The sequence below is a fragment of the Protopterus annectens genome, chromosome 10.part0 (genome assembly GCF_019279795.1).
Source record: "Protopterus annectens isolate FY-2018-M chromosome 10.part0, PAN1.0, whole genome shotgun sequence".
Classification (NCBI taxonomy): domain Eukaryota; kingdom Metazoa; phylum Chordata; order Ceratodontiformes; family Protopteridae; genus Protopterus; species Protopterus annectens.
The window spans coordinates 1,017,692,204-1,017,717,452 of NC_056744.1; the positions used below are offsets into that span (position 1 = coordinate 1,017,692,204).

Consider the following 25,249-nt stretch of genomic DNA (forward strand, 5'->3'; position numbering starts at 1 on the left):
CTTGTTCTGATTTGTGAATTATTTAATTGTGGTTGTGTAGTGGTTGGTTTTTGCTGTTTTTTTTTTTTTTACTTGGTTTGGCCCTGGTCACGGCTCCAGCTTTATTCGGCTTCAGTGTTTAGTTAGTTTTTTCCTCCATCATGTTTGACAAACCAGCAGTGTTTAAGAGGTGCTCCTCATGTTGTCAGACGATGCCCCTTTCTGACTCGCATGAGGAGTGTCTCTTTTTGGGCGCTGACCACCTGGGGGTTGAATGTGGCATTTGTCGCCTTCAACCCCAGAGCTTTGGTCAAGCACTGCAATAAGTTGCTTTTAAAAGGGATGGCTCAGGGAGGGGGGTCCATTGCTCAAGCCAGGTCCCTCTGACCATAAGAGGAAGGCACCCTCCGTCTCTGGGTCCTCCTCTTCTAAGAAACCTAGGCTGTCAGATCCATCTCCAGCCTTGGCACTATTGGATCCGAGGTCCCGCGAATCTATTCTCAGATCCAATGCCTCTTGTTCAAGACCTTTGGATTTGAGGTCCCAGGAGTCTAAGCCCGGATCAAAGCCTGTGGATCCAACCCAGACTACACCTGCCATGGATCCAGCCTCCTCGGATCTGAGGCATTTGAGTTCTAAATGCTTGGCTCCTCTGTTGCCCTCAGATCCAAAGAAGATGGATCCAGGACCCATGTCAGATCCCATCTTGAATGGAGACTTTCCACTGGGTTCTGGCCCAGAACAGCATTTTATAGCTCCCAGGCACAGAAGACTTTCTTCAGCGAGGTATAGGAGGTCCTCAGGGTCTAGACACGTGTCCCCAGCTAGGTCATCTGCCTCTCCTAGATCCTCCAGGAGCTTGCTCCCATCGACATGGACAGGATGATGAGGTATTTTCTCAAGGTTCTGATTAAGTTGTGGCTTCTTGCATCCCTTGCATATATGGCCAGGGTCCTTCCCCCACCCCTACACTTCGGTCTCCTCATCCAATCCAGGTGGTTTTGGATTCCAAGGACCTGGGGTGCGGTGAGGAGGCAATGGGGGCTCCTAGATCCCACTTTCTCTACCCCGTCCGAGTCCCTGAATGGCTGTGCCCCCCCCCCCTCGGAGCAGACTGGGTCCCGACCCCAAGAAGTCGCTCCGGAGTCCTTGGGAGGGGATTCTGGTCCAGCCTTTTCAGACTGGTTCATGCCCCTCTGTGCTTTGGCTTCAGCACTACCAGGTTATAACTCATACCATGCGTTTCGGCCCCAAAACTCAGACCGAAGCACAAAAGGAGGGGGAGTATCTATATTCATCAAAGATACCCACACCTCCAGGTTAGTGGCACTGCACGAAGCATCGGAAACCATCCATGTGCAACTAACAACGGGCAAAACTGCCTTTCATTTTATAGCTTGCTACGGAACACCATCCCTATTACAGGAACCCCACTTGGCATTCCTGAGAACACTGGAGAATATGAAGGTCTCTCCAAACACTATGTTATTGGGTGACTTCAACTACCCAAACATTGACTGGGAAAACTACTCAAGCCCAAACACCCTCGCCCAATGGTTCCTTGAATTTATAAACTCTAACGCAATGGAACAACTGGTCACCACTCCCACAAGAGGGAACAACATATTGGACCTGGTCATCACTAACATGGGGACTCTATGCTCCACACCAGAGGTAAACCCCTCATTGGTAAGATCAGACCATAAACAAATTTCCCTGGATATCCATATCCCATCCCCACCCCCAGCCAAGGAAATCACTGTAAAGAATTTCTCAAAAGCCAACTTTGCACTTCTCAGGACTGAGGTGGAATCCTTCAAAGCCCCTGGGCCAGAGGATAATACAGCCCAATCCGCAGAATCCCTTACAAATGCATTCTATGAGCACCTGCAGGAATGCATGGATCGTGCTATCCCAAATAAAACCAAGACTCACTACTCCAAAAACAGGAGACCGGTCTGGTGGACCTCGGCCATAAATAAGCTATACAACAGAAGGAGGAAGCTACTACATGATAGAGCAAAATCCCAAAAAGGGAAGGCATCTCTGATCAGTATTAGCAAGAAACTTCGATCCCTCATAAAATCATCAAAGGCCAGTTTCGAAAGAAATATTGCCCTAGACACTAAAGATAATCACAAGGCCTTCTTTAGTTATGTTAGAAACATGGGCAGAAACTCCCAGATATGCTCTGAATTGTTGCATAACGGTACAAAATATACCAAACCTACAGACATAGCCAACATCCTGGCAGACAGATTCAGCGCAAACCCCCCCCCTTCCCCCCCAAAGGAGCAAACACCTATCCCAACTGAGTGTAACCTCCCTGACATCACAGATGCACAGGTGAAAGCTGCCCTCTCCAAAGCAAAAAACACAGCATCTATGGGACCGGACGGTGTCCCAGGCTGTGTCTTACATGAGCTCCAAGAAGAACTGAACCCTCACATTAAGTCACTGTTCAAACTTAGCCTTACTACAGGATATGTACCCAAAGAGTGGCGTACAGCTACAGTGGTCCCACTCCACAAAGGTGGTGCCACAACGGACCCCGGAAACTATCGCCCCATAAGCCTGACTAGTCTAGTCTGTAAAGCTATGGAGCGTATCGTCATGGAACTCATAAACAAAGACATTGGGAGCCTCCAGGCACTGGACCCTACCCAATTCGGCTTTGTTAAGGGCAGATCTTACCTCTTAAACCTAGTTGATTTCTTTGAAACAGTTACCAAAGCCATGGATGAGGGCAAGGTAGTCCACACTGCCTACCTGGACCTCGCAAAAGCCTTCGACACAATACCCCACTTGGGCATCATAAATAAGCTTACCAGCTTAAATATCAACCCCTGTATCACAAGATGGGTTGCAAACTGGCTCAGAGATAGAACCCACATGGTCAGACTCGCAGATGCCATGTCCGAATCCAAACCAGTTACAAGTGGCGTCCCAACAGGACTCAGTTCTGGGGCCTCTCTTGTTCGGTATATACTTCTCTGAGGTTCAGGCTAACACGGGGGGATTATGGCTGACAAAGTTCGCAGATGACTGCAAACTGGGGGCCGTAATCGAATCTCCAGCTGACACAAGCATCCTCCAAAAGGGTCTCACAGAGACGGATGCTTGGTGCCAGAGCCACGGCCTCAAGCTAAATGCTAAAAAGTGCATAGTCATCCCCTTTGGGAAAAACAAGGTGTCCACAAATTACCACATAGGTGGTAATCCATTAAGTACGGAAGAAGTAATTAGAGATTTGGGGACCAACGTAGATAGTAATCTCTCCTTTGATAATCACGTTGCCAAAGTGGTTAGAAAGACCTTCTATATAGCCCACCTTATCACGAAAGGGTTCGCATCTAGATCAAGAGAGGTCATTGTGCCCCTCTACTCATCAGTCATCAGGCCCATAATTGAATACAATGCCCCTTTTGGGATGTACCTTACCCGACACCTGCAGCAACTGGAGAGACCCCAAAAGTACCTCACCAAGAGGATCATGGGCTACAAACAGATGTCCTATGCAGCTCAACTAAAGAAACTCCAGCTCTACTCAGTTGCTTACCGCCTACTCAGAGGCAATCTATGCCTGACGTACAAAGCCATGTCAAACCCAGAATTAATGGACATGCTCCACCTCAAAAAATCCAAGTCCCTTAGAGCTACACGCTCCAGGGACCTAAACCTCAGCACAAAAATAAATAGGACATGCTGGAGGGACAGATTAATTTCCCAGAGGCTCCCTCACTCTGGAATAGAATCCCAATTCATGTTAGACATAGCCCCTCGCTGACCCTCTTCAAGCGAAATTTGGACGCGTGGATGGGAAATCGCAAATTCACCCCTGGGATCTCTCCTGTGTCCCTGCTAGACAGAGGCACAGTAAACTAATCTTAAAAGGGTACCTTCTGTGACCTACTTTACAGAGGCATAGTAGGCTAATCTAATAGGGAGGCGGAAGCCAAATACACTCTGGCTAGGCTTATAAATGCCCTAGGGCAGATAGCCTAGTATCTACCTATGAAAGTTTGAGGCTGGTACTGTCTGGAGATCTTGAGGCAGTTACATGCTCTGCTCCCTCTTTGCAGGTGGTCTTATCCACCAGGAATGGGGAGGGGGCATCATCCAGCCCTTCTGCCTTCCAAGTAGTTGAGAGGACCTTCTCCACTGCTAGAGCTGCCTGCCCTGCTCTCCAGGGTCCTTTCCAGCCACCCTCATCTCAGAGCACTGAGCATGGTCATCCTGCTCCCAGTCAGCCCCCAAAACCAGCCTTCAAGGGGAGTTACCCCATTTGGGGCTCCTTTTTCTTCCTAGTCCTCCCCTAAGTGTGCCTCAGAAGAGAACGTGTAAGAGGAAGCACCTAGACTCCCTGATGGAGTCCCTCACCAAGGATATGGACCTCGATGAAAGGGGCTATTCCCCCATATCTCTGCCTGAAGATGTCTCCTTTGGAGACATCCTAGAGATCCTCAAATTGAAGGGCAAATGGTCCCCCCAACTCCTGTCCTCCAAGGAGTCCATGTTCCTGAAGGCATTCAGGACGGGACCATCTATCACCTGGGTTGCCCCCCCCCCCCGGATTAAGTGATAGATCTTACTGCCACCAGGGCATGGAAGGAGCCCAATACTGTGGAGCCAGTGCCCAAACCAGTGGACAAATTCTGAAGTCCACCCACGGACAGACAATTCTGGTGGAAAGGGGTGCCAGTCAATGCTATTGTGGTAGTTACTGCCACTAAAAAGGAGTTGGCAGAGCAGAGTATGTCTGCCCATCCCCCCCCCAATCAAGAATCCCGGGTGATCAACAAACATGGAAAGTGGGTTTTCGCCTCAGCTACCTTTGGTCTGCAGGTGCTTAACTACTAGACACACTTCACCTGCCTCCAAAGGGATTTAGTTAAGGAACTCACCGCTTCTCTTTCTGAGTTGGTGCCTGCTGAAGACTTTAACAAAGTGTCTCCCAATCTATCCACTCTTGTGTCCCTCCCTAATTCCTCAATGAGGTTGATTTTCAATGCCGGGGAAGGCACCTCTCAAGTGGCCAGCACAGGCGTCATTATTTGGCATTTTGCCTGGCTGCACCTATGAAGGTTTGCAGAGTCCTTTAAAGCATCTTTCACGAATGCCCCCTTTTATGGATCAACTCTCTTTCATCCATCAGACACACACTGACTGGCAGTGAGCAAGAAGGGAAGACCTTTTCAGCTGTGGGAATCATATTTTCTACTCCTCAGCAGTCCTTTTCTAAGACACAATGAGGGACTAACAAATTATGGTTCTGAAAGTCGCAATCTTCCTTTCAGGAGTCTCAGGATGAACCCTCTTCTAGAGGTCGGGAGAGAGGGTTCAGTAGCAGACACCGCCCTAGAGGCAGAGGGGGGTCTGCAAAATCAGGTCTCCAGGGATCCCTTTTCTGAAAAGCCCTTCCAGCACTCCTGATGTGTTGCCCATCTGTTCTACCCTGGAGGCAGTGGGAGACGCTTGTCTCTGCACCCTTTGGCCTGGGCAAACATCACAAGAAATCAGCGGGTGCTGAGCATTATTTCCAGGGGCTATTTTATTCTCTTTTCCATCCCCCTCCACCAGTCAAGAAACTTCTCCCCTATGAGCCACGCCGTCAAAGGGAGATAGCTCAGCAAGACGAGAGCCATCCAAGAGGTCTCTCCAGGACAATGAGGATCCGGAAATTACCCTCACTTCTTTTTGGTGCCAAAGAAAATGGGGGGACCTGCTGGACTTAAGTGAGTTAAATCTCTCTGTTAAGAAGCTGAAGTTTCAGATGGTCACTGTCCAGTCTATCATGCCCCTTTTATACAAGGACAAGTGAATGTACTCTGTGGACCCCCAGGATGTGTACTACCATATAAAAATAGACAGGCACTCCAGGAGACATCTCTGTTTTCACGTGGGGACCAATCATTATGATTTCAGGACCCTGCCCTTTGGTCTTACCACAGCCCCATGGTTGTTCACCAATTGCATGGCAGTGGTGGCAGCTCAGCTGAGACTGCAGAGATTCTAGCAGTTTCCTTACCTCGACTATTAGTTCCTCACAGCTCCCTTGTATGACTGGTTGCAGCCACTCAGTTCCTCCTTCGCCTGGTCAACCAATTAGGAATTACCATGAATCTAGCCAAGTTGAATCTGATCCAGCAAGACACTGTGTCAGAGATTGCAGCATTACCTCCCAAGCATGTACAACTAATCAGATCCCAAGTTCAGTACCTCCTAGATCTGTCTCGTTCTCTGTTCTACTTCAGTCTCAGGGATTTGGAGTCTATGGCGGTGGCAAGCTATCTGGTGGCATTAGCCAGATTTTACATGAGGGTTCTATAGTGGACTCTAACAGTCCAGTGGTCTTCTCGGTCTCATCCAGTGACAGCTTCCATCCAACTCACTCCAGTGTGTAAGTGTCATCTTCTTTGGTGGATTCAATCTCCCGATCTCCTCGTGGGCAAACCTTTTTCTCTTCCTCCTCCTCCTCCTCCCAGTGCCACGACCACAGACGCTTCCTTGCTAAGGGGGGCATTGCCAGGAGAAGATGGTCCAAGGTATGTTGTCCCCTGCAGAGACCACACTGTACATAAACATACTGGAGATGAGAGCAATTCTTCTCATATTGCAAGTCTTTCAGGATTTCCTTCCCCTGGGTACCATTACAGTACACACGGACAACATGGCAGTTGTGTGGTACATCAACAAGCAAGGGGGCACATGTTTTTATCTGCTTTATCGCGAGGCCATGATAGTGTAGGAATGGGCGATGTCCTCGGGGTGCTTTCTCCTTGCAACGCACATTCCCAGGGAGACCAGCATTCTAGCAGACAAGTTCAGACGAGCTATCTCGAGTCTGCACGACTGGTCCCTAAATCCCTCAGTTGCAAGAGAGATCTTCCTTCCTTGGGGTCAACCGAGCTGTGATCTGTTTGCTTCCCCTCTAAATTACAATTGCAGCAAGTAATTTACCCTAATTTCCCCAGTGAGATGCTCTAGTTCAGGATTGGCCCCCAGGTCTCCTTTATGCTTACCCCCCCTATACCTTTCATTCCCAGGGTGCTCCAGAAAGCTCAACGCTTCAAGGCTGCCTTGATCCTCATTGCCCCCTTCTGGCCTTGGCAGGTGTGGTTCCCCTTCCTTAGGTCTCATCCGAAGTACCCCCTTGGGTACTGGATCCTCTTCCGGATCTGATATCTCCCCTCTGTCATCTTTCGATCCCAAACCTTCAGACCCTTTGACTGTGTGGTTTATCCACTTCACATTATTCTAAACCAGCCCAGGCTTGCCTCTCCCATTAGAAACCTCATTCTGGCCTCTCAGAAAGCTTCCACCAGAAAGATCTATGGTAGTAAATGGAAAAGGTTTTCTATCTGGGCCAGTCAGCGGAATTTGGACCCCTTAATGGCTCCCATTCCATAAATCTTATTATTCTTGTCTTCTGTCTTTCAGGCTGGAGTCAGTTTCTCCACTATTAAGCTGCAGCTGGTGGCCATCTCTAATTTTCATGTTGGCAATGAACCTACGTTTTCTTCTTGCCTTTATAGGGCCTTTTTGAAAGCTGTCTTCCTGCTTTGGCCTCCTATCAGAGATCTCTGTCTTCCTTGGGACCTCTCCTTTGTATTGCAATCTCTTACACAGAGTCCTTTCGAGCTTGCGGCAACTTGTGACATTAAGTTTTTGTCCTGGAAGACTGCCTGTTTGGTGGCTATAACATCAGCTAGACGAGTTTCTGAATTGCAGTCTCTCTCCATCAATCAACCAAAGCCGTAGATGAGGGTAAGGTGGTTCACACAGCCTATCTTGACCTCACCAAGGCTTTTGACACCATCCCTCATTCTGGAATTATAACTAAACTAGGTATAAATCCCTACATCACAAGATGGGTTGCCAACTGGCTCACTGACGGAACCTACACTGTAAAAGTTGCACACTCCAAATCTGACCTCAAACCAGTGACAAGTGGAGTACCACAGGGTTCAGTCCTGGGACCACTCCTGTTTGGTATCTACTTCTCTGAAGTACAGGCTAACACAGAAGGCCTCTGGCTAACGAAGTTTGCAGATGACTGCAAACTAGGAACCATAGTCGAGTTCTCAAATGACGTGGAAATCCTGCAGAAGGACCTTGCTGAGACAGATTCCTGGTGTCAGAGCCATGGCCTCAAGCTCAATGCTGAAAAGTGCATTGTCATCCCCTTTGGTAAAAACTCTGTACCCATGAACTACTACATAGACAGCAGTCTACTTAACACCGAATGTGTAATAAGAGACCTTGGGACCCAGGTGGACAGCAGTCTGTCCTTTGATAGTCACATCGCCGTAGTAGTCAGGAAGTCCTTCTACGTGGCACACCTTATCACAAAACGGTTCTCATCCAGGAAAAAAGAGGTCATTGTTCCCCTCTACCCGATACTCATTAGACCCATTATAGAGTACAGTGCCCCTTTGGAATGTACTTCACAAGACATCTGCAGCAGCTGGAAAGGCCACAGAAGTACCTCACAAAGAGGATTACTGGCCTCAAACAGATGCCATACACTGACCGTCTCATAAAACTCCAGTTTTACTCCGTAGCATATTGCCTACTCCAAGGTGATCTCTGCCTAACATATAAGGCTATGTCAAACCCAGAGCTGTTGGACATGCTACACCTAAAGAAATCCCAATCCCTCCAAACTACACAGTCTAGGGGCCTAAACCTTGTCACCACAATAAACAGGACATGCTGGAGGGATAGATTCCTGTCCCAGAGACTTCCCATGCTCTGGAACAGGCTACCCATCTATGTCAAGCAAAGTCCTTCATTAGCACTCTTCAAGAAAAATCTTGATGAGTGGATGGGAAATAGGAAATACACCCCGGGGATCACTTCTGTGTGTCTGCTCGACAGTGGCACAGGAAAATAACTTTCTTGGGTGGCGTAAGCCAGGGAACCTTGTTGACTAGGCTTACATAGGCCCTCGGGCCGATAGCCTAATACCTACCTATGAAGCCTCCATACATGATTTTTCATACAGAGTAGCTCTCAGGATTAATCCCTTCTTCATGCTCAAGATAGCCACTGAAACATATTTGAATCAAACTATTCAGTTGCCAGTTTTCTTTCCTAACTATTCTACTAAAGGAGAGCATATGCCGCACACGCTTAATGTACATAGACAATTGCAATTCTATTTAGACAGAACAGAGAGTTTTTGCAAATCTGACCAACTGTTTGTGGCCTTCTTTGTTAACAGAGACTGGATCAGGTGGTGTCCAAGATTACAATTTCTCATTGGATATCCCAATGTATTGCTACCATTTATACTTCTAAGGGATTGCCTTTGCCCAGGACCTGTCAGAACTCATTCCACTAGATCTGTATCTATGTCAGCTGCCTATTTAGCCCAACATTCCTTAGATGAGATTTGTGCTGCAGCCACCTGGTCTACTCCTCACACCTTCATTACTCATTACAAGCTCGACCTAGTTTCCAGGAACACAGCTTCCTTTGGCTCCACATTTCTTCGGCATGTCCTTCCATGAGGCCACCCAGGATTGTATGGTAGCTGAAGACTCTGACCCAGAAGTGAGGAATAGTGACATGGATAACATCAGATAAAGAGTTACTGTATGTACTTACCATAACTTAGCATCTATGTTATCCTATGTCACTATCCCTCCCTTCTTCCCCCATCCTGTTGGATCTAGATGAAGTGGAGGTATCCTATCTGGTAGTTCATGTCCACTCTGACTATCTTCTAGCTCTAGGGCAAACTTGATCTGAGGGGTGAGAGGGCAGCAAGGGATTATGTGAGTGGGAGGAGCTTGAGCCTAGGATCTGTCTGAAAAGTCTGTCTGAAAAGTTGCCGGCTCGGATCCGATGTTGGATCCTGCAACCCAGAAGTGATGAACAGTGACATAGGATAATATAGATGCTAAATTATGGTAAGTACATAACTCTTTATTTACAAAATCTTATGCAAAACAGTTTGGCTCCATAAAAGGATGATAAGTTGTCTAGTGAGATCCAGGTAACATCAGATACTGGAATTAGATTATATTGAAAAAGAACTGCACAAGCTGGATCCAAACAAAGCACAGGTTGAGATGGAATTAGTAACAGTGACCTAAGAACACTTCAGCAAAACTTACTGTACCATTATATATATTATTCACTAGGTCATATAAATATGAAGAGATTATTAAACCTCTCTTTAAGAGAAAGGGGAGTACGACAAACCCAGAGTTATACAGATCTACTTTCATGTTGTGGAAAAATAATGGAGAAAATAATATCAGATAAGTTATTGTCAGAATTGGGTAGGTTGGGACTTGACACCATATATCAGCTTGCATATGTTGAAAATAGATCTATTACCACCTGTAATATGATATTTTATAACAATATAATAGCTATGAATGAAAAATTTTGCTGTGATGTAATTTATTTTGATTTAACTTCAGCATTTGACAGGGACACATACAAAACACCGATCAATAAATTAGAACAACTAAGTATCGATGTACTCTTGATAAGATGGATAGCTGCATGGCTTACAAACAGGATATGGCAAGTATCATACAGCAACTGGACAGGTGAAATCCTTAGTTACAGTCAGGGTGTCCCACAGGGCTCTGTCCTAAGGCCCTTTCTTGTTTAGATTGTATCTTTCAGACCTAACTTTTTCATCTGAGGTGTTCTACAGTCTATATGCAAACAACCTGAAACTGGGTAAACTGACTACATGTGTTACACGTAAGGCATGTCTGCAAAGTAACTTGACTAAATTGACCATTTGGGCACAGGAGAATGATATGCTGATAAATACATCAAAAACTAAGCATATGAGATTTGGGAGACATAAACTGAAAGGTGAATATTTAATACAGCACACACTGAAACTGTAGACTCATTTAAGGACCTGGGTGTATGGGTAGATCCAGCTATGACTTTTTCTAATCATATCAACCAATTAGTTAATGATAGTTATAGGACTATAGGTTGTACAAAACATTTATAAAGTCTAGGAAATCAAAAATGATGAAGTCATTGTTTGTTAATTACAGTAGACCCAAACTTGAGTATGGAATAACAATATGGAAACCCTATAAGAAAACAGTCATGGGTGAACTGGAAAGAGTACAGCGGAAATGTACAACGGGCATCCATGGATGTGAACATTTAAGTTATTGTGAAAGATTAAAATATTTGAACTTGTACAGTGTCTCTTACAGATATCTAAGAGGAGATCCTATTCAGGTATATAGGGCATTGAGAGACAACTATCCCTGAGAATGTTTGGGGTTATAAAAAGTACTAGAGAATCATCAGACAATATATGTAGAAGATTCTATAGGAATCAGAAGTGTACTGATGGGTTTTCTAACAGAGCAGCTGATGCATGGAACAGACTACCAAATTACATTAAAGCAAGTACTGGTTTAGGTATTTTTAAGAACAGCCTGGACACTTATTATGGGAACAAGTCTTTTGGTATATTAGCAAGCTAGAGGGGCATTAATGATGCTTTTCGTGCTTGAAATATTTGTAAGTATTTGTATGTATACGTATTTAGAAAAAGAAACGACTGAGGAAGTGAGAAAATTTAAAGAACAAAAGTTAGAGATTTTTGAAAGGTATAAAAAAGAAACATGGAAGTAGGAAAGAAGGAGAGATCTGATATAATGTAATATTTATGCAAAGCCAAATTAATCAGTACAAAAACTATATCCAAAGATACTTGAAGAAAAATATAGGCAAAAAATAAGTCCACAAAGGGTAAAGTAGAACAGAAGTAAAGTAGAAGTTAAACAAATAGAAGCTGAAGTTATGGAGTACCTGCAAAGTGAAGGATGTGGTGTCGAAAGTCTAACACAAGTTGTATCACAGCATGATGGAACGAGTACCCAAAGTAAGGAGAAAATATGTATAGTGGGAGACATCTGAAGAAGAAATACAGACATGAGAACGAAACGAGATTTAATATGGTGCAATATTTATGCAAAGGGGAAAGCAGAACTAATCAATACAAAAAAGCAGCACCAAAGATATTTGAAGAGAAATACAAGCAAAGGCATCCAGAGATGGAAAATTTTACAATACGAAAAATAGGAAAACAAAGAGGGGAAAGTAGAAAAGAGGATTAGTAATGGAGAATTTAAAGAAATAGAAACTAAAGTTATGGATTACCTTTGAAGTGAAGGATCTAGTGTCGAAAATCCATCTGTGGGAACGTACAGCATGATGGAACAGTGAGTAGGAGAAACAGGTGGGACGGAAGGTATCAGATCAGTTGACACTTAAAGATACTCTGGAGCCTTCAGTAGGAAACCAGAACAAAAGTTCAGTTGGAGTTGCACAGCAGGGAAAAGAACAGGAAATGGAGGCAACAATTACACAGTATTGTGGAGTGATAGGCCAGTGAGTTCCCATATGAAAGAGCAATGGATGACGCAGAATGCAGATGAAGAGAATGTAACAGGAAGATGCTCTGGAACTTTCTGTAGAATGCCCACAGAAAACGGAGAATAAAGAATGACCCTTAGTTTAGAAGAAAAAATATCTAAGGGAAGAGTTGTTTGATTTAATAGAGATGGATAGACATATTAAGATCGATCAAAGAAATAGAATACAGAAAGTCAATAAGACCCAAAAGTTTAGAAGTCTGATAAAACAAATGAACAAAGATAAATATCATGCAGAAATTATTTAACATCCCTGAAAACAACAGCTAAGTCAATCCAGTACCATTCTTAATTTACTCTCAATAAATAAAAATAAGGACTCAGTAAGCCAACCAGACTTGCTGACTATGGGTCTAAAGGGGGGGGGGTCTAACAGAAACATTATGTACCTTAGGGAGACCCTTTATAAGTGGTATAAGGGGAGTTTCAACATATAAAAAAGAATATAACTCATCCAAAGTTGCATTGTTAATAGGTATAAAAGTGCTGTGTTTAATAAGGTTTGTAAAGATAATTTGTATAAGTGGTTTGAGCATAAGCATAGCAATGGTAATTATAGGAATATGAGACCAGATGAATGCAAGACATTGCTTAGTCTTATGAATGAGCATAATATTGTGATTCGGTCTGCAGATAAAGGGGATCAAACTGTTGTAATGGACAGGGAATTTTATTTTAGCTCCATAACTGCTGTGTTCTTGGATGAATTTACATGTAGGTTGATTTCTCTATCTGACACTGAAGCTATGCAATGTAGAGTATATAACACTTTTGATGATTTACTTGAGTAATATCATTACTAATGAGTTATATTCTTTTTTTACATGTTGAAACACCCCTTATACCATTTTTGAGAGAGAGAAGCTCCTATCATGGTAATCTGATTGATCTTTTTTGTTTATTTCTAGAGATTGTACTGGAGAATAATGCCTTTGTGTTTGACTCCAGTTATCTCCGGTTTGTTGGCATGGCCATGGGCACTTTTTGTGCCAATAGCTATGCCAGCATGGTGTTGGCCCAATGGGAGAGGAGTGTCCTTTTCAATTCCGCTGGGTATAAGGAGCATGTTCTGTTCTACAGACGGTTCATGGATGACCTCTTTATTTTATGGTCGGGGACATCTGCTGAATTGAATTAGTTTGTAGACTTCTTACACACAGCAACAGAATTTTTGAGGTTCAATGAAAAATATTCATCAGATAAAATGGATTTTTTTGGATGGAAGGCATACTAAAAATGGTACTGAAAGCTGTTCTACCAGACTTCATAGGAAAGAGTGTTATAAACCACATTTTGTTCATTGATCTCGTGTATCCTGACCATGTTTTTAAGCATATTGTTAAAAGACAGATGAGAATTTCACGTATGAATAGTGTAGAGTTTTTATTGAGGACATTATGGGGTTTGATTGAGACCTTGGAAGAAGAGGGTACACTAAGAAAGAGAGAGAGAAAAGGGATCTAAGGAAGGAATGATGCTTAGATCTACATGTGGGAAACCTTAGTATGAGCCACCCATGAGAAAAAAGGAGGGGGGTTTGTGCATTGACAGACCCTGTTTGAATTGGTTTGACATACCCCTATGATAACAAAGACATTGTGAATATTTTTCATAGGAACTGGAATATTCTTTCGACTGACTCTGATGTGGCACTGCTGGTGCCTGAGAGGCCTCATTTTTTATTAAGAATTCCTTCTCTCCCAAACAGATGTGTTACTCTAGGAGTTCCTGTAGTTTTAATAAGGAACATTTATCCTTTGGTACATATCCCTGTGGGAGATGTAATTTCTGCCCTTTTATAGATGGCTGTAGTAGCTTTCCATATCCCTGCTCAGGACAGCTGTCCAAATTTAAAGTTACAGCAAACTGCAACACCTGTAATATTATCTGGCTCACTGCACTACATATGCTGCATTTTATATAGGGAAGATGAATAGATGTCTTTGTGACAGAATCAGAGATCACCTATACTGCATTAGGAGGTCTAATGAGACCAATGCGTTAGCTAAGCATATTATACAAGCAGGTGCTGTCCACAAGTTTGTTTATGGCTACTGATTCTATTGTTCCCACAGAGTGACTAGGTGATGTTACTAATAAAACAGAGAAAGCAGAGCTGAAATGGATTCTTAATTTCAGGTTAGATTGTGAACGTGGCCTGAATGAACATGTTTCTATTAAACCTATTTTAAAGTCGTGTAGATTGGAGAAAGTATACTTGTTTTTATAGTTTATTTTTATTTTATATATTTAGATGTTTTTTGTATATATTGCTCTTTAAGTGTTTTGGCTTTTCCTAGATAGAATGCACTCCATATACTTACATTCTAGCACTTTTATTGGTTAGTTTGATCAGGTCTGCTTATGTCGTACTATTTAAACATCAGAGCATGTTGTGTGTTTTACTAAAGATCTGAAGAAGCTATAAACAAAAGCTGTCATCTGTTTATATTTATTTGTTGTATTAAAAGTTCATTTTCTATACAGTTTCCAGCTCTCTGTGTTTGGATTTTGGATTACGTGTTCCTTTGCTGCCTATTTGGAACTGTGCAATTTCTGCTCCTGCTTTGCTTGCCTGTGTTTGGAGTTAGCCTGTTTGATTTTTCCTGGTACTTTTTTTTTTGCTTGCTGGCTCCATTTATTCCCTGTGGAGTTGTTCTTGGAGTATAATCATTTCCACTTACCAACTAGGTCACCATGAGGAATTCTGCCTGCAAAAAGAGATGGTACAGTGAGCTTGTGTGCCAAATATGGGAATCATGAGCAGTTGCAGGCTACTGGACTGTGACACACTGATGCACCCCCATGCATTACACACTGACAGTTGATGGAATGGCTCCTCTCATGATTCAGATTGGGCCGTAATGGCAACATGGGTGAAGTCTTTCATACCAAGCTCCTCAGGAAAGCTTACCATCTTGTAGAAGTTATGTATGGTATTGACTCAGTCCAGAAGAGACATTGAGAAATAGATATACTGATCCACATATGCCAAGAGTATGTTGAGGAACTGAAGTATCTTCAAGTCAGAAGTCTGTGAGGTAACCAATGTGTCCCCAGTTTATCTATGGAAGGTTTCCCGTGGCAACTATAGTGAGGGCTATACATACCTTGGTACCTGCAGGTATAAGAAGGTCATGCTTTCTCCCATTCCCTGTCTATGATACATAAAAACTCAACCAAAGTCTGTATTGTGTCCCTGTCCAGTCTAAAGCTGTCCAAGATTTCCTGATCATCAAAGCTAAGATGGGCCAATCTTTGCCTTTTCAGCTGATGAACAGTGTTGGGTGCTTCTGGCTGTGATACAACTGAGACAAGCACCTTAGAAGGGATACAGTTAAGTTGGCATCTTCCCAGATTGCAAAGTGGATGAAAAAAAGCATGACATTAGTTTTTCTATGCGTTGTGTGCACAGAGCAGATGTGTATGGAAAAATGACTAAGGTAGGAAGGCCTACAAATTTACATAATGTAGTTGCAGATTATTCACATATTCCTCATTTACATCAAATTATCTCTTCATTTACATACTACTGTCTCTGGTTCATATAGCTGTGCTTAAGCATAGCTGATGTCTGAATCGCTCCAGAGTTATGCTGTTCCTGCTGTACATAAGGGAATGACTATGAAAGTCATCCTAATCCTTATAATGACATGCTTTTGGTATCAGCCAGTGAAGTTGTTTTTCTGATATAGCTAGTCTCTTGAATCTATCTGAAGCAAACTCACAAACTGTACTTTAACATTACAAATGTCATGAAAAGCTCTTAAGGTTTTGGAGGTTACAACATTAAAATTGCAATCTTAGCATGCTAGACACAACATAATATTTTTATAAAACATTGAGGTGGCTTGTCTTGTAACAACACTAATGGCTTTAAAACATGCAGACTTGACTAGTTAATATATTACAAAATTTATCATATTTAAAGTTTATTTACTTATTTGTTTATTGAAATTTGATTATAAGGAAAGTCCAACTGAGTAGGGGTCCATTATCAGCAGAGACTTGGGGAGAAAAGCTCCAAAGTAATACAAAATATTTTAAGAACAGTAACTTTACAGTCTAACAATAATATGAAAAAAACTACAGTTTAAATAATTATACCAAATTGGACATGATATGAAAACATTGGGGTGCCACAATGGATAGCGTTTCCTCACAGCAAGAGCTTCCCTGGTTCAGTTCTCGACAGGGGTGCTTTCTGTCTGGTGTCTGCATGTCCTCCCTATGTTCATGTGGGTTTCCTGCTGATGCTCCAGTTTCCTCCCACATTCCAAAGACATGTAGTAGATGCACTGGAACATACTACACTGGCCATAGGTGGGAGTGTGCATATGAGTGTGTGTTGTGGAAGAACTACCAAGGCAGGACTAGCCACTCGGCAGTGTAAACCTTGGCTTTAGATGATATCCAGTGTTAAAGTGACACCTCAATCCCATGTGCAAAAATGGGAAAAAGTGGTTGTGGATGGATGAATGAAAATATTGGTTAAGAATAGATACAAGTTATACAATAATGATTTAAAGAAATTTTAGCCAATTTATAGAGAAGTTAAAGGTAAGTTAGTATAATATAAATAGGAGCTGCAGTACAAAATGAGAGAAAAGCAGGCTTATGGTATATTTAGAGAGAAAGCTCTGGGAGAGAAATTGATAGCAGTAAGGAAGTGAGTGAAGAAGGAAAAATAAGGAGACATAAGGTAGGAATAGGTATTTGGGTGTATTTATACTATTTGGCATAATATATTAAAACCGTATACTATTTGGTAGCATTGAGATCTGAACATATGTCTCTTATTCTATCATACAGAAAAAAATGTCATGCTTATTTACCAGTCAGTGTATTCAGATAAGTCATTCATAGTATGCGTTCCTGTTATTGAAGTATTTTATTCACCCAATCTCCATTCTTTGCTCTTTGGAACTGACAGAACACAAACTGCACCTGATAACTGGTACATTTAGGCAGGATTGTGTCATCATCACCAGTAGCAAGCTAGAACTATCTCAACAAAACAGTGTCAAATATGGTAGACATTCACAATGAGATTTTAGTATTTTTACTACAATATCCACAAAGTGGTAAATTGAAACAGTAGATGTGTTGTCAGTCTCGCCTTTATTCTCACTGATGAGTCAGATCTGTCTCGGCCTTTACAAAAGCTTGAGAGCTTCAGCAAAGCTCGTGGTCCTCCTTCCCTACCCATAATGCAGTTCCTTTACTTCCCTCAGATTTTGTTTGCCAACCCAGAGATTGTAAGGTGAGAAACACCGTTCATCTTACTAAAATGATATGCAAAAGTAATAATTATGAAGGGCCAAGCTAGCATTGCTGAGGCTATGTAGGTCCACTTGGTCTCCCAAAAAATGTGGAAGGGGGCATGGATGGGGATTGTGAGAATAAAGGTCAAGATGGACAACACACATGGAACATTATGGTAAGTACATAACTGCTTTATGTGTTGTCAATCTCACCTTTATTCTCACTGATCTGAGGATCTGAAGATCTGAGGGAAGTAAGGGAATTGCATTATGGGCATGGAAGGAGGCCCACAAGCTTTACTGAAGTCCTCGAGCTTTTGTAAAGGCCGAGAAGGATCAAACCCATCAGTGAGAATAAAGGTTGAGATGGACAACACACGTGGAATGTTATGGTAAGTACATGACTTCATTTTTATTTGTTGTGAATCTTAATTTAGTTATACATTGATGCTTGCTACTTTTTCTTGGAGTATGGAAGTCTGAAATTGTTAAACATAGTTTTCAGTTTTACTTTGTGACTTGTCTATAGTGACTGACTTAAGAAGCAATTTTGAAGATACATATCTGTGATGAGTGTCTAAAGATAAGTCATTGTGGTTTAATTTTTTGTAGTGCTTGACCACCTTTTCCTGAAGGTGAGCTTTACAATTCATCTGTTTCTTTCTTTTAGAACATCAGAAGTCTTCAAGTTTGACAGCTGGACAGCCTTCAAAAAAATATCATCAAGCTTCAGCATACTTCAGAGGGCAGCAGCCAGTGCATTCCTAACACAAAATAGACTGAAGGACAAAAAAAGAAAAACTCTTTTATCCCTATATGTTTTTATATGCACACTGGTTAATGACTTTTGTTATATAATGTACTAAAAGTTATTCATAAATCTTTGAAATGTTTTAGTGTTAATGTGGCAGTTGGTTATTTAGAAATCACCAGTGCCAAACAATAAAACAAGAACCCAAGGACATGGGCTTTTTAAACAAACTCGTATAGCAGATGTTCTTCATCTCACATTGCTGCAGTCCTTACACTTGGGTAGTCCGCTGTCCTCGGTCGGCCCGAATATCAAAGTATAAGGCTGACGTCGGTCAAGGCGCATTTGACTGACATCAGGACGTCAGGGTACAAATGCGCATGACCGACGTCATATCCTCAGTCTTTTTTGCCGCATGGTCCGATGCAGAAGCAGCATTGCAAGTGCCGGTTGGCGTTCTGAGATTTTTCGATTTGAAGTTTCAGACCGAGTTCAAAGTTGGCTAAGTACCCGTTGGGAATATTTTAGTTTTTCTTGCCTCAGTGATTTACCGGATGTCAGAAAAAGTCAATAATTGCATTTCTTGTGGGAAACAGATACCGCATAGAGATTATCATACTTTGTGTATTCCTTGCTTAGGGCCTGAGCACGACGTTGTTGGCTGTCGCTCTTGTGCTAGATTTAATAAACGCACTATAAAGAGAAGGTTGGATTGTGCCAGGTTAGTCTTTGGGAAGCGGTGTAATTATAAAATGCCGTCGGATGCTCCGACGCCCGCTTCTTCGAAGAAGCGCAAGGACAAAGCAATTAAGCCTAGGCTAGAAGAACCGTCTGTACCGGACGCCGGTTCTTTAGAGGTGTCGGTGGAGCCGGTGGCTCCACCGGAGGTTTCTTTGTGTTCCCAGGGTGAGACTTTATTATTACAAGATGTGACCTCTCAGGAGGCAGGTCAGGCTGAGGGGGCTTCTCAGGTTACTATACTCCCCTCCCTTCCTAGGGTGGCTAGGCCCTCTCCTTCTGTTTCTAAGGCTTCTCCCAGGGGCAGGCCAGGTTCAGTTTCAGTTGGTGTCTCCCCTAGTTCTTCTGGAACTGTGCCCAAGAAGCATATGCTTAAAATGGCAGAAGATTTGATTACTTTGATTAGGGGTTCTATGCCCCCTCCTGATAAGAGACCTAGGGTGGAGCCTGAGCTAGGGAGTTTTGAGCAGGCTTCAGATGTTTCAGAGTCTTCGGTTGAAGACTTACAGGAGTACTCTCCTTATTCTGATTCTGATGTGGATGATTCTACTCCTTCTGCTTCTCCTCCTGAGGATTTTTCTTTTTCAGAAACTCTTCATTCCATGAGGGAGCATTTTAAGTGGGAAGGTCAGGACTTCTCTGATTCCAGGAAAAGGCTTAGGGAATTTTTGTTTTTACCCCAGCATAGGCCTTTGGCTATACCTCCTGTTTTGGATGTAGTGGAAGATGTTTTTACTGAGGCTTCTCTTAATCCTGATTCTTTGCCTCCTGCTCCTGTTAAACCGGATAGGTATTACAGGGTGCCTGAAGCTCATAAGTTTCTTTTTAAGAGTCTTAGGGCAGACCCAGAAACTGTTAGCCAGGGGCCTAAAGGTGTTAAGGCTTCTGTTGTAAAGAATCCGGTTCCTGCAGACAAAGAAGCCAGGGCCTTGGATAGATGGGGAAAGAAAGTTTATACTTCTTCCACTCTTGCTATGAGGGCTTTGAATTGCCAGTTTCACATGTTGAAATACCAAAACTATCTCCTTTCACAATTGAAGGCTAAGGTTGATGCTCTGGCAGAAGGTATTGATTGTAAAGAGTTGCAGGATTTAGTACATGTTTCTGAACAGGTGGGTAAGCATTCTTTGCAATGTGGTTTTGATGCTGTACAGGCCTCGTCTAGGGTGGCTGCCACTGGGTCAGTTCTTCGCAGGCACGCCTGGCTGAGGGATCAGAATTTGTCTGACCATGTTAAAACAAGGATTTTAGATGCTCCTTTGCAATCTGACGTGTTGTTTGGATCTCCTGTTGAGGCAGTTTTAAAGAAAATGGAAGACAAGGCTAAATCTATGCAGACTGTTAAAGATTTTTTGCAGGTCCAGCCTCCAAAGTTTAGTAGAAATTGGCCTACTAAGGGGTGGGCGTATCCTTCTTATGATTCCCAGTCTACGGGTAGATCTAGCCGTGGTAGGGGCAGAGCTCAGGGCTCTTTCAGGCCTAGAACAGGGAGTTCTACTGCACAGTCTTCGGGTGAGGGCAGGGGTCAGTCCTTTCGTAAACAGACCCAATGACCTACCTTTTCAGCTGCCAGAGCCTTCTCGTCTGGCAGCACCTTTGGGAGGAAGGTTGGCACTTTTCAAAGAAAATTGGAGTTTAATTACCCAAGACAGATGGGTATTGGATATCATACACCACGGCTACAGGTTTTATTTCCATACCTTGCCTCCTTTCAAAGGCATGCCAGACGTTCCTCCTCAACAAAGAATAGAGGCTCACAAGCAAATTTCTCTGTTGCTCCAAATAGAGGCCATACAGCCGGTCCCTATGCCAGAAGTGGGCCTAGGATTTTATTCTCGCCTGTTCCTAGTACCAAAGAAGGGGAACACGTGGAGACCAATTTTGGATTTATCTATCCTCAACACTTATCTGGACATTCCCAAGTTCAAAATGTTGACGTTGCAGCAGCTTTTACCTCTGCTGGGCAAAGATCATTGGATGGTAACTTTGGATCTCAAGGAGGCTTACCTTCATGTTCCTATCAGACTAAGTTGCAGGAAGTATCTGCGTTTTCGAGCTGGGACTTCTCACTATCAGTTCTCTGCATTGCCCTTTGGCTTATCTACTGCGCCCAGAGTGTTCACGAAAGTTCTGGCTCCAGTGATGGCTTTCTTCAGGCTAAAAGGAATACAGATCTATCCTTATTTGGACGACTGCCTGATTCTGGCTCAAGGAAGGGAAGAGCTTCTTCATCATCTAGAATATGTGATAGCAGTGCTAAGATGCCTGGGGTATTCTGTGAACGAAATAAAGTCCAGTTTAGTACCCTCTCAGGACATGTGCTTTCTGGGTGTGAGACTGAATACAGCATCCCAGATGGCCTTTTTAACCCCGGACAAACAAAAGAGTCTATCCCTTTACTTCCATCAACTATCTCATCAGTCCGGGCTGACTGCAAGGACAGTCCTTCAAGCCTTAGGGTTCATGGCATCTTGTATTCTGGTGCTTCCCAATGCCAAACTGCATATGAGGAAGCTACAATGGTATCTCAAAATGTATGGACACAGCACTGCCAGGATCTGGACACTGTCATTCAAATAATACCTTGCATTCAAAAGGAATTTTTGTGGTGGGCTCAGGAATGTCACCTAAACAAGGGACTCTCTGTGACCCGGCCAGAGGCGAGTCAGATTTTAACGACAGATGCCTCAGACAAAGCTTGGGGAGCTCATCTAAATGGAAAGTGGATTCAAGACAAGTGGCCTGCCAGACTACAACATCTACATATCAACATGAAGGAGATGTTAGCAGTCCAGTTTGCATTAATAGCTTTCAAGGAATTATTTCTTCCAGGGCAGGTGTTGATTCTAACAGACAACACAACTGTCATGTGGTACATCAACAAGCAAGGGGGAACGCATTCTTATCCTCTATGCAGGCAAGCAATGATTCTGTGGGAGACTGCTCTCAGTTTACAGCTCAATCTTCAGGCAAGGTTTCTGCCAGGAGCACAGAACTCCTTAGCAGATGTGTTGAGCAGGCAATTATGGATCCCCACGAGTGGAAATTGGATCCTCATGTATTTCAGAAATTGACAGTGTCATGGGGAACTCCAGACATAGATCTGTTCGCTTCTCCACTAAACCATCAGCTGCCAAAGTTTTGCACAAAAAGGTTTCATCCCACAGCTTGGAGAGTGGATGCTCTTTCTTTCAATTGGAGCAATCTTCATGTGTATGCCTTTCCACCTCTGCCTCTCCTCTCAAAGGTACTTCTAAAGGTCAGACAGGACAAGCCAAGGATGATTTTAATAGCTCCAGATTGGCCTCGACAGCACTGGTACCCATTACTGAGAAGTCTGGTACAGAAGCTTCCATGGCCTTTATCTTCGATTCCACACCTGTTGTCACAGGAGGACAGCCATTTGCTCAATGTCAAGCTTCACTGTCTGCACCTAACAGCCTGGCATATTCTGTTTTGAACCATAGTGGGCCTCCACTTCCTCAGCAAGTTTTGAATGTTATTTTGGAAGCTAGAAGGCCTAGTACAAGGAAAGTGTACGCAGACAAATGGAAGAGATTTTTGTTTTGGAGTGCAGCGAAAGATTTTGATGTTTCTGAGCCTAATTTGTGTGTGGCTCTTCAATATCTTACTGAGTTACTAGACAAAGGTTTGTCTTTCTCTTCTATTAAAGTTCATGCTGCAGCAATTTGGCTCACTATGATTCGACCCACCATTGTTTTCTCATCCTTTGTTCAAGCAATTTCTTAGAGGGCAAAGAATATAAGACCCCACGAAGAGCTCCTACTCCTGCTTGGGATCTCAATTTTGTGTTGGAGAAACTCACTCTACAACCTTTTGAGCCTGCAGCTACTTCTGAGTTGAAATATTTGTCATGGAAGACTGCTTTTTTGTTGGCCATTACCTCTGCAAGAAGGGTTTCTGAATTGCAGGCCCTTATGGCGGTTGAGCCTTTCTTGATTTTCCATAAGGATAGGGTATCATTACGTACTAATCCTTCTTTTATGCCTAAGGTGGTTTCTAGTGTGGCTTTAAACCAAACTATTCATTTGCCTACTTTTTATGCAAATCCCCAAAATAAAGGGAAAAGATTTTGCACACTTTAGATGTACACAGGCAGTTGCGTTATTATTTGGACAGAACTAAAGGGTTCAGGCAGTCTCAGCAGTTGTTTGTTTCTTTTGCTTTGAGTTCTCAGGGCAAGCCTGTGTCAAAACAAACTATTTCTAAGTGGATTGGGTTTTGCATTGCTTTCTGTTATTCCCATCATGGCAAGGAGATTCCAGCTGGGATTAGGCCTCATTCCACTAGGGCTACTGCCACTTCAACAGCTTTTTGAGGGAGTGGCAACCAAGGATATTTTGGAGGCAGCTACTTGGAGTTCAGTGCATACTTTCTCTAGGCATTATCACCTGCCACTTTACTCTAAATCCAGGGCTGGTTTTGCCACTGCTGTTTTGCAGGGCATTTTGGCAGCTCCTGCTTCCTTGTAGTTAGCCATCCTCCCTTACCTCTGCTTTGGGATTCTACCCAAGTGTAAGGACTGCAGCAATGTGAGATGAAGAACATAGTACAGTTTTGTACCTACCATAAATGTAGATGTTCGAAGATCCACATTGCTGCAGTCAATACCCTCCCTCCTTCCCTCTGTAGTTAGAGGTGGTTGTGTGGGTTGGGTTGTACATATTGTGTATATTGTATATATTGTACATATAATTAGTGCAAGGGTGGTTGGTTAGTTGTTTGCTGTCTTTTGGTTTTGACCTTTATTTTTAGGGTCTTCTGACATCTGGGGCAAGAAAAGACTGAGGATATGACGTCAGTCATGCGCATTTGTACCCTGACGTCCTGATGTCAGTCAAATGCGCCTTGACCGACGTCAGCCTTATACTTTGATATTCGGGCCGACCGAGGACAGCGGACTACCCAAGTGTAAGGACTGCAGCAATGTGGATCTTCGAACATCTACATTTATGGTAGGTACAAAACTGTACTTTCCCACCAATTGTGTCTGGAAAAATATGTGATATTTTTTTCTGTGTTCAGAAAATATTTATGCACAAACAGTGAAGTTCCATTATAATGTTTGTAGGATATTGCTGAAGAACATTTATTCCCGTGTTCTTGGAATTTCAGTACAGCTCATCTTCCATTTGTCTTCTTTCATGGTCTTAGAGCTCCATTACTTTCCCTTCTTCCTATCAGTGAGTAGAAGATATCTATTTCAAAACTATTGCACATGTAAGTAGGCAGGTCTACTACTCATTGGTGAGGAATACAGCAGCATGCCCCCCTCCCTCACGAATAAAAAAAAAATGCATATTTTATTCTTAATTGTGCCATTGTGTGATTTATTCATTATCATGCTTAAATGCTTCCTATTAGCTCTACTTTAGTTTGTTGTACAAAAACTGAGTTTACTTGCTGTCTGTCCTATTTCTTAACTGCCAGCATTTTGACATGCCATAAAACTTAGCATCTATTTTGACAAGGATTTTGTTCATATAATTGTATTTCCCAGAAGCAGTAGTCAGTTAATTTTCAAGCTAAGCCCACCCACTATGCATATTTTTTCTAATCTTTAGTTCTGCTCAATGGTGTTGGGTATTTCATCTTAAAAAGACTGATCACTTTCACAGATCTGAAGTTCTTTTCATTTGCTCTTCAACCTGTAGGACTCGGATCCGGCATGGATCTGACTCGGCAGTTTACTTACTCCAGCATCAGATCCAAAATCCAAGCTCCTCCCCTACCCATAATGCCCCAGTCTCCTTCCTTCCTCAGATCTCGTTTGCCGCTCATTCCAAACAGCACGGGTCATTTTACCCCAAGCTCCTCCAAGGTTATTTTGGTACTAGTAAGTTTGTTTCTTGGGTGTTACCACCTTTTTTCTTCTTCTACCTACCCTTTTTTGCACTGGGCATTCCAGTTTAGAAAAAAAAAAAAAAGGCTCCTGATACTTCTATCCTCTCTCTTCTTTCTTCTCTCCCTTTTGAGAGTGTATGAGTGTGCACCTGGATTTTTTTCTTGTTCCCATGGCTGAGATTCCAAAGTCAGGGTTCAAGAAGTGTACAGAGTGT

General features: G+C 42.9%; 1 protein-coding gene across 1 annotated transcript in view; it reads left to right on the top strand.

Moving 5' to 3' along the window:
- SASS6 (SAS-6 centriolar assembly protein) overlaps positions 1-18,735 on the top strand; it is a 1,319,564-nt gene extending 1,300,829 nt beyond the window's left edge. The window contains exon 17 of the mRNA XM_044085777.1: positions 18,351-18,735. Coding sequence (XP_043941712.1) covers positions 18,351-18,448 — 98 coding nt within the window. The 3' untranslated portion in view covers positions 18,449-18,735. The remainder of the gene's footprint in view (positions 1-18,350) is intronic.
- Positions 18,736-25,249: the final 6,514 nt, after the last annotated feature.